The sequence below is a fragment of the Henckelia pumila genome, unplaced genomic scaffold (genome assembly GCF_033568475.1).
Source record: "Henckelia pumila isolate YLH828 unplaced genomic scaffold, ASM3356847v2 CTG_461:::fragment_3, whole genome shotgun sequence".
Lineage (NCBI taxonomy): Eukaryota > Viridiplantae > Streptophyta > Magnoliopsida > Lamiales > Gesneriaceae > Henckelia > Henckelia pumila.
The window spans coordinates 3,613,388-3,623,794 of NW_027331831.1; the positions used below are offsets into that span (position 1 = coordinate 3,613,388).

Here is a 10,407-nt window from a genome sequence, read left to right on the forward strand (position 1 = left end):
CTTTATATTTTCATATTTTAGTTTTAGTCCGCTATCTTTGTTTTTTTTTGATAATTTTAGTCTTTTTTTCGATGTGGCGCTGATGTAGCACCAATGCAGTGTTGATGTGGAACTGACGTGTATGGTGCCACGTAAGCATTTTCGAAAAAAATAGACTAAAATTGTCAAAAATCAGAACATACATGACTAAAACTGAAATATGAAAATATAGAGAACCAAAATTGCAAAGTGACAAACATATAAGACCAAAATTGCAGTTTTTCCGACAATATTTTATTTGAAGAATATCGAAAATTTGATTTGTGCTTTCTCTAGTTTGCAGAAAGATCTAATCTTTTCATATAACATGATTGGAACGAACAGGGTGGGAAAACTTAAAAATCGGTTTTTATTATCTTGTTATTTAATTTACTTGTGTTTTTCTTGATATTAGCGGATACAAACACACAAAATACTGTGTTTATTTAGTGAGATTACTTATATATAGATAAATGATATTGAGACTATTAAACTAATTTTATTGGATGTGAAATAATGATATGGATAATCAATAACACATTTACTTTTATTAATCAATTTTGTGATTGAAATTATGATTAAGTGACGAGTTACAATTTTTTTCTTTAGTTATAAATATATAATATTATATTTAGTTTGTATTTGTAAAATTGATATTGTGATTGTTATTTAAAAATGTAAATTATTCTCGATCCATATGTAAATTTTTTTAATTGACCAAAATTATTGAGTATAAATATTATTTATTTTTTAAAACAAAAATTAAAAAAATTAGTAAAAATAAGTTTTTCATGCATAAGGATAAAATCAAATGAAATGTATTAATCATATCTTACATTATTATAATTTTTATTCATGTTTTATAATTTTTAAATAGATTTTTCATATATTAAAAAAAATAAAATGTATTAAATATATCTTAAAGTATTCGAAATTTCTATTCATATTTTATAATTTTTTTAAACGTGATTTTATATATTATTTTTTGGAAAATAAAGGATGTTAATGTATTTTTTCTCAATTGAAAAAATAATTAGTTAAAAATAATTATTTACAACACCTTTTATTTATGACAAATCATTAAAATTTAAAATTTAAAATAAATAAATATAAATAAACTTTATAATTTAATACGAGCCATAAAAAAACAAATAAACATAAACCTAATATAATTATTAATATAATCATATATTTATCAAATAAACGTACCATAGCAATTGCGTGTGAATTGATTAAAAAAGTATATTCTACTATTGGGTCACTTTAATAAAAGCCCATCCCTTCTGTCGATTCAGTTGCAATTATTATTTACATATTTTATTCAATGCTATCTTAAGTATTTGATCTAATATATAGATAGAATTCTTCATTTATCAACAACATCAAACATATTAAACATTCATAAAAAATTTCTATAAACAGTCTTATCCATAACAAAATATTATTTTTTATGTTAAAAGTATTATTTTCATTCCAAATATAGATTGACCCGTCTTATAAATATAAATTACTGATATCGTTTCACTATGGACTTACTCTTACACATTATATTATTATTCATAATAAGGGAGTCTGGCTTGTTTGCTAAAAAAAATTAAAAACAACTTATAAATTATTAAAATAAGTTGTTTGACAGCTTATAAATTTTTTTAAAAAAAAAAAATTTACTGCGCCAACATAATTTTTAAAATTTTATTTGAATATCAAAAAAATTATCCTTCTGTATTTTATAATATTTCAAACATGCACATGTATTAAATTATATATAAATTGATTAATATCTAATAATAATACTTAACAATAATAAATATTATTATTATCATTAATTCTATTAACATTGTTGATATTAATAATTATAATATAATTAATTAGATATCATTATCATTATACTATTATTGTTAGTATTATAATAATAGTTAATACCAATAATTATTTAAGTATATTTATAATAATAATAATAATAATAATAATAATAATAATAATAATTTTAATATAGTAATTAATTTGTTACTATAAATTCAAAAATAATAGTTAATATGATTATTATTTCATAATGTTATGAGTTCTGACATTTTGATAATGATCATCATAACAAAAAAATCTTATCATATCAAATCCATCAACAATTTTAAACTTCGTTATTTTATAAGATCATGCAAGTTGTAATTTCATAAAACATCACAAGACACGAGAGCTTATAAACCGTTTTAAATAAATTAACCGAACACCCTTGTAGTCATACAAACCAAACATTTATCATTTATTTATAACTTATAATACGCATCATTCACTTATCATATCAACGGACCAAAGGCTCATTGATTATCATATTTATCCAAAACTAATCTTTCAAATTGATCTTACGGTGCAGTACACTCATCAACTCTTATAGATGTTATAGCAGACAAATTTAGGCGATAGAAAAATGAGTCCATATCAGACACATTGTGAAACGTTTGATTGTCTTCCATACATGGATTTCACCTACATAATTTATAGGCGGCACGCATACGGCCGTGAGGATGCGTTTCAACTGATTCATCGGAGTCTTATCCAACAAACAGTTGTTAAATCAAAAGTTTAGCTGCGAACATAATCGATGGATACATGAATGAATAAATAAATAACGTTTTGACATGAAGCCTACTGATTTTTCTTTATCATTGTAGAAGTGGATGAAGAGGATCTGAGATCTTGACTGGTAGATCTTACTATAAACAGAAGGGTCTCCACCAACATGCCCAAAACCAGACCAAGGATGCCACCAGCAGCACTCTGGAGCATATAAAAAGTACATATATGGCCAATGTTAGCTGTATGTTAAAAATGAGCTAGAACACTGAAGCAAAGATGAACGCGAGAACTTGGTAAAAGGGCATTTGGAGTTCGGAAGCCTGAAATCTAGGTTTGTGACTCCAGGTGAGGTATGCATCATTATGACCAAAAGTGAGAGGCGCTACCGTACTTTATCTTGAGGGGGAAATTTGTTTCAGAAACTCTCTCTCTTGTTCGCGGAAATGTTATAAGTAATCAACAAATTTATCAGACTGATCGAGTAGAGGAGTTACCATAGCAGGACTGTGGCTAAACAAGGCTCTGAATGCAGCATATCCGGCCAAGTATCCAGTAAACATTATGAGAACAACATGCAGCCCTGTTCGTTCACCAAATACAGTTCATTTTAAGTCACTTTTGTGGCATAGATACATGAAAGCAACACAGAATTTAAATGAATAAGAGACAAATTAACATTATAACCATCACCTACCCCAAAAGTTAGAATGTTCAGAGTCAAAGGGAGGAGGAATTAGGTACCAACGATAATGGCTTATATAACAGAATTTCTTCGAGGTTGTGTTAGGATCGAATGATTTGGGGAATTTGAATATATTTGGATCTAAATAACTCTCTTATTTTACTCAGTTCCATTATAAACATTAATACACGAGGTCAAAACTGTAATGGAATAATTTGAAATCAATGTAACTAACAATTCCCATGTAACTGAAATAGTGAAATGTATTTAGTATCTCCTCAAAAAAATGAATTTCGTAGCATTAACATAAATACTTTACATTATAATCCTTCAATCCAAATAGTCTAAAAATATAAAATTTTAGATGACAAAATCATTATGGTTTCAATAATCTCATTATAGCTAGAAATAATAGTTCTAAATTTATTTCTAGACCCATTTTCCTTTCTTCAGAAAGCCAGAGAACTTCTAATGAATGATCTCACTAAGAATGATTTCCTATTTACATTTGGCTGAATGAGAGTCAATTCATCAAAATATTTACAGACTATGCAAATAAAAAATGTTAAATTAGATAAGTAAAAATGTGAGTAAAAGAGAAACGACTGTTTCCGTTAGATAATCAGCTATCTTTTCTCTACAACTCTCCCATCCATGGTCCTTGCAGTTACGAGTCTCTAAACTCGTGACTGCCATGAGGCAGAAAAACAAAAAAGGAACAGAAAAGACTAGATGATGTGTGAACAATGTCAGAAGAATAGGAAGCAGTATGCACCTCCTTCACAGCTAGACATTTCTAGCTGTCAAAAAAATTGTCAAGACCTATCTAAGAAGCAACTAAGTATCAAAAACAGTTACTCACAACCTAAATATAACCATGAGGACATTCATTACTAGCAAAACACTATACCAAATCTCTCTGGTTTGCCATCTTAACAAGCAGTGATTTGACATGACATAGAAATCCCAACATGTTCAGTTGCTGCATCCAAAGAGGTAGATGTCAATTTGAAATTAATTGTTGCCAAGGGAAAATCATGAACAACATTCAGCAGGTCCCATATAATGAATTAAATTCCTTCACAGGCTTCTATGCTGTCAATTGAACATGTTCCATGATCATAAAAATTCTCGCGAAGATTTTGATGCTAATTGCGGTTCGCAAACTAGAGAGACTGAAGAAGAGCTATAGAAGAAAAAAGGTGTACAGCGTGAAGTAAACTCTGAGCACAAAACTTAGTGGCAATCAGGGCAGTTCCAACAATAGCCAAGCAGAACAACCTCATTTCTCCAATAGCAAAAATATTATAATTCTTATAGGTAGTCCCTCTAAAAAATTGCAAGCTTTGCCTTCTTCGAATATTAGGATTTCTACCCTGGAGCTCGATTTAAGTTTAGAATTCAATACTAGCTCAAAATGAAAGAACCGGTGACAACAGTTTACAAAGAAAGTAATGCATATGGAAATAAAATTTACCGAAGCCTATTTGATCTTTGTAAGAAGAAAAAGGCTCCATTTCACTCTTTCTGGGAGTAATGTCCTTCACCAATTCTTCATACATCTTCTTTTCCGCCACCTCGGCTAGTTTTGCCAACCTCGCCTTCAACTCCTCACCCTATGAATTAATCACAAATAGCGGTATCTTCAAATTCAAAACTGTATCCAAGAAAAAATTATTTCGAACTAAAAGCCACGTAAAAATGATGCGATCATGACACATTCAAGTGAAAAAGAAACCATCTCTAGGAGAGTGTACCTTTTCCCTGGGTTTGGGGCTGGCCAAGACAAAATTGCAACCGGAGAGGATAACTGATAAATCGGGACGGGTATCCGTCTCCGATCCGATCCAGATACTTTTCAGGGATTTATACGGTAGGGATGAATGAGCGATAAGAGAGGAGGATAGATCTCTGAGATCTTCGGACAGGTGACAGTCCGCGGAGGCCGCTTCGAGGAAAAAGCGGATAGCATCAGTGGTTGATATGATGAGGCCACCGGTAGTTATCTGCGGCGGAGAGGTGGTGGCGGGAGGATTCGGAGAGCTGTCGCCGTGTTCTGCCATTTGTGAAACTTCATAGATGGGGACCGGGTATCGCACAACACAACTGAGTTTGAGAGTGGTGGGCTGGGCTCTACGTTTAGACCGAGTAGCCATATTTGGCCCGAACTTTCTTGATTGTTGAGTCCAGCCCATATAACCCCATGGAGCCCATTAAATTTTAATTCTTGTTGAAAAAGAGAGAATTTGGAAATAGACGGGATTATTCTACGCAATACCTGAAATATTTTTGCCCTCATGATGTGGTCAAATTACAAATATTGGATCATCAACACACATGTCAATTTTCATACAAAATATAAGGGTATCACGTGATCTAATGATATTGAAATAAGGGAAAAAACACTTCTGGTATAACATAGACTAACCCGGATAAGATGTGACTCCTCAGACTTCAAGTTTGAGGATTAAACTCTTTTGCTACTTTAATTATATTCATTTCAATTATATAGTTCTATTTTTCATTTGTTTCAAATATATAATTCATTTTTCACATTCAATAAAATCTTTTGCTAATATTTATCTATTTTTAATGTGTATAATTTGTTTTCTCCTATTATAATATTATTAAATATAAGGATGTATTAGAAATTTTGACTGAATAATTTGTTTACAAAATAGACTATATTATTGGGATGAATGAAATATTAAGTTCTAACAGGTATACTTTATATACATCAAGTGTGTGGTTTTTTTAAAAATAGCTTTCGAGTGGTTGGAGATAGATATCTCTATATTAGACATGCTACAATCAAACACGAGATTTATCCTAAATACGAGATTTATCCTAAATGTTGGAATTTGATATCATTTGAGGTATAACTCATACGTCTTTGTTTTTATTGAATGTTGGAATTTGATATCATTTGAGGTATAACTCATACGTCTTTGTTTTTATTGCTCATTAGTATGTAGTTAAATGATATTTATTTTATTTTATTATATTTTTAAAAAAATGCGTGCCTGCCAAACATGGTTGAAGCTTATCTTTTCTATATATTAAAATATATTATCTTCGACCTATTTTTTTTCTATGTACAAGTATTATTATTTTTTTCTTTTTTTTAAAGATGTACAAGTAGTTAAGATAAAAAATATCCAAAAAACTTCCAGATGTATCATTTCATAACAATTTTAACGTCCTCGTTTAAAAACAACATTACACAAATGGATAAATTTGTAAATCAAGGTTTTCAATATTCATTGTTTTAATTGCTTATTTAAATTTTAAACTGATAAAATATTATTTTCACTATCTTAATAATCCTTGGTCCTCCAAAAAAATTGTTAAAAAACAAAAACAAAAACAAAATTGACAAATCCGCAATCCAAGATAAAAAGCGAAAAAAATGATGATTTTTAAAAATACGATTACAATTTCGAGCACATATGAATAGTTATGCATACGCAATATACACACTATAGACAATTTTTTTTAAAAAAAAAATTGAAAATTCTTTAGAAATAAATGAAATAATAAGATAATAAAATTTACAGTGTGTATGTGTATCTGTGCGTTTGTGTGAATGGACTTGGACCAGCACTTAAATTCAACCGTATCGGACCCGTTTGTAGTCTAACTTTGACTGTCGAAACAAAGCGTTGGAATAATTCAACAACGGGTGGCGATTTTATTAGTTTGGACCACTTCTAAATTCATTTGGACCTATTCATTTTGAGCCCAAAATAACAAAACAAGATCCATTCGATTTTTTTCTTTTAAAAGTTATTAATCATGTTTATAAAATTAAAACAAGTCTATCCATCTCATCTTATACGTTTACACAGTAATATTTCAGAAATCTTTAGAATTTTCAAAGGTGAAAAACAATGAGTATTTTAGAAATGCTATCGTTATTTACTCATTAGGAAAAGTAATAATTTCATTAAATAAAAAGACACGAACACGAAATACATATAATTATTATTTGTCGTCGGCCCATTGACGCGACGCCATTTTACAAAGATAATCTACGACAAATTTGATGAGGTTTATTTGGTTGTTTCTTAGAAATTCCGATTCATATTCATACAAATGTACTCGAAAAAGGGGGGCCCCTACTTGTGTGACATGAATTGTTTGTTTTTTTCCTCGAAATTAACGTATTCCCGACCTTGAAGTAATTAATATAAAGTGTTGAAATTTGAACGCCACTCACCACTTGACCTTTTCAATTCCAACTTTGTCTCCTCATTGATTTTTTTTTTATTATGATTATTATTTCAATATTTATGAAAAAGAATACGAGATATATCTATTACTAACGCTTTTTATATATATAATAGTTTGATTACCGATAAACATGAACAGAAAAACGTCACAATTTGAAGAGAGATATTTTATTTGCCTGCCTTATCCCTTTACTATTTAATAAGAATATCATTTAACTTAATAATGCAATTCAATAAGGACCCCATGGCATTACCCAAAGAGCAACGTGATACGTGACATTGATTGTTGCAAAGCTAATGTCACCAAACATGCCTTTTTAGAAAATCTAGTTCAATTTCATCAGTTTAAGTTTTTTATATACACTAAATTTATAGATTTTAGCATATTTTTTTTGAGTTGGGTTGTTACAAACTCGAGATCTTAATGTCATGTGAATTAATAAGTTATAAGTTACTAAGAAATTACTTTTAAGTTACATTTCTAATTTATCAGTGTTGTATTTATGAATTTGAGATTGGTAAGATTCTCTCCGTCTTTTAAAAAGTCAATTGGTATTGAGATTTGTTAATTCTCTTCATGCTTATGCCTCAAATGCCACTTTCTAACCTTCTATGTCTTCTCTTATTGATCACATGATTTATAACGAATTTGAGGACAATTATGCTCTTAAATCAATCATAAGACTATCATTTAAAGAAGTTGAATCCTAAGATTATTTTAAACTATTTTAGGGATCATAATTTACCGTGTCTATTATTTCCCTATCATGGATTTTAGTCATAAATTGCTGTCTTGTATTGTCTTTGCCCGTTTAGAGTTAATCTATTTTAGGGATCATCATAATTCGTCCCGAACTTCTCTGCATTGCTTATGTTGTCTTTGCCCGTTTAAATGTAATCACCATTTGCTAACGAACTAATTTTTTTCTGCATTAGAAATTTCGGGTATAAAGTTTTTTTTCTAAGTATAAGTAATTTTAGTTTTATTTCAAGTTTGAATCTCAATTACGTTTCTTAATTTTATCCCCCACCATCTTCGAATTATTTAAGTAGATTAAAATAAAAATTCAGACTGAGAACTTTAAAGTTCAAAGCAAGCTGGTGTCTTTTATGGCAAATTCTATTTTACCTCGGAGTAACACTCTCAATGTAATTTACACAAAATGTTCATATCAACATCTGATTTAAAAGAAAAAAATATTGATAGATTTCACATTATTTTTTTTTATAAAAAATGTTTGTAAAACTATTATTTATTTTTACTCTTAGAGTACGGGAACATTAGCATTTTGGTCCTGTATGTTGACTTCTTTTTGGTTTTGGTCCTGTATGTTGGCTTGTTTTGGAAAAGATCCTGTAATTCGATTTTTTTTTGGATTTAGTCCTATATGTTGGCTTATTTTGGTTTTAGTCTTATAAGTTGGTTTGTTTTTTGGTTTTCGTCATGTATGTTATCATGTTTTGAAATTTAGAAGTTGATCTCTAATTATTTTTGTAATAAATATTTTTTATTCTTTCATGTTTTATCTGCTTATTGGTTTGAGATAATTACAACTAACTAATAAAAAAATATTTTTTTACGCTTAAACTTTTTTAAATCTAAATAATTTAATAAAATCTAAAATATGTTAATTTAATGTATTAAATGTAACATACTTTTGTTCTTTTAAAAATTAACAAACAAACATTCATTTATATCGTTCTCAACTTTAAGTTCGATTTTTTTATTTATTTGACACTAAGTGTTCGCCCACTTAGCACCTATTAATGATCATATAAATAAGTTCCAACCTAAATTAATAAAATTAACTAAAAAACTAAAAATATATTTAAAACATACTTTTGTTTTATTTAAAAGTAACACTCTAATATATTTTTTTATCGTTCTCAACTATGGTTGACTTTTTTTGTTCCGCTTTTCTCGAAAGCAGAGCTTTTTAGGTATGTTTCACTTTTATCACGCTTAATCGCCGCTTAAGCGTGCTTTTTAGAACACTGCAAATAAGCAAAATTTTGCTGCTCCCTCCAGTTTTGGCGACGGAGGAAAAATACAAAAAAAAAAAACCAAGTTATTGTACCTTTTAGAACATAATTATTATTTTAAAAAATAATTAGAAAGTCAACATCTAAATTTTAAACCTAATTTATTTAATTATAAAATCATAAAAAAATACTTATTATAAAAGCTTAAGCGGTGAAGTTGGAAAGTCAACTTCTAAATTCTAAATTTAATTTATTATTTTCAAATAAAAAACATAGGCGCTTATTCTAACTTAATTACCGAGCTTAATTTGGTCAAAACCGTATATTTTTCATGACCAAAATAAAAAAATAAGTCAACTAATATGACCAAATCCAAAAAAAATCCAAATTCCTGTGCTTTTTTCAAAACATAACTTTGTATAGGACTAAAATCAAAAATTAAGTCAACTTATAGGACCAAAACCAAAACAATCTATTTTAGGGATCATCATAATTCGTCCCGAACTTCTCTGCATTGCTTATGTTGTCTTTGCCCGTTTAAATGTAATCACCATTTGCTAACGAACTAATTTTTTTCTGCATTAGAAATTTCGGGTATAAAGTTTTTTTTCTAAGTATAAGTAATTTTAGTTTTATTTCAAGTTTGAATCTCAATTACGTTTCTTAATTTTATCCCCCACCATCTTCGAATTATTTAAGTAGATTAAAATAAAAATTCAGACTGAGAACTTTAAAGTTCAAAGCAAGCTGGTGTCTTTTATGGCAAATTCTATTTTACCTCGGAGTAACACTCACAATGTAATTTACACAAAATGTTCATATCAACATCTGATTTAAAAGAAAAAAATATTGATAGATTTCACATTATTTTTTTTTATAAAAAATGTTTGTAAAACTATTATTTATTTTTACTCTTAG

The 10,407-nt window shown here is 28.6% G+C and overlaps 1 protein-coding gene across 1 annotated transcript; it reads right to left on the bottom strand.

Moving 5' to 3' along the window:
• Positions 1–2,602: 2,602 nt before the first annotated feature.
• On the bottom strand, positions 2,603–5,388 carry LOC140872102 (uncharacterized). Its single transcript, XM_073274845.1, has 4 exons — positions 5,032–5,388; positions 4,752–4,890; positions 3,087–3,172; positions 2,603–2,793 (listed from the first exon to the last, which is right to left on the bottom strand). Exons 1-4 carry the CDS (start codon positions 5,335–5,337, stop codon positions 2,662–2,664), a joined length of 663 nt encoding a protein of 220 aa, XP_073130946.1. The 5' UTR covers positions 5,338–5,388; the 3' UTR covers positions 2,603–2,661.
• Between the last annotated feature and the right edge of the window lie 5,019 nt (positions 5,389–10,407).

What these genes read in the sequence shown, in the direction of transcription:
- LOC140872102 (XM_073274845.1), bottom strand. Translation starts at nt 5,337, where the DNA reads ATGGCAGAACACGGCGACAGCTCTCCGAATCCTCCCGCCACCACCTCT. An exon ending in GCCCCAAACCCAGGGAAAAG is followed by an intron (nt 4,891 to 5,031) that starts GTACACTCTCCT and finishes ATTAATTCATAG; the next exon opens with GGTGAGGAGTTGAAGGCGAG. An exon ending in TTAGCCACAGTCCTGCTATG is followed by an intron (nt 2,794 to 3,086) that starts GTAACTCCTCTA and finishes TATATGCTCCAG; the next exon opens with AGTGCTGCTGGTGGCATCCT.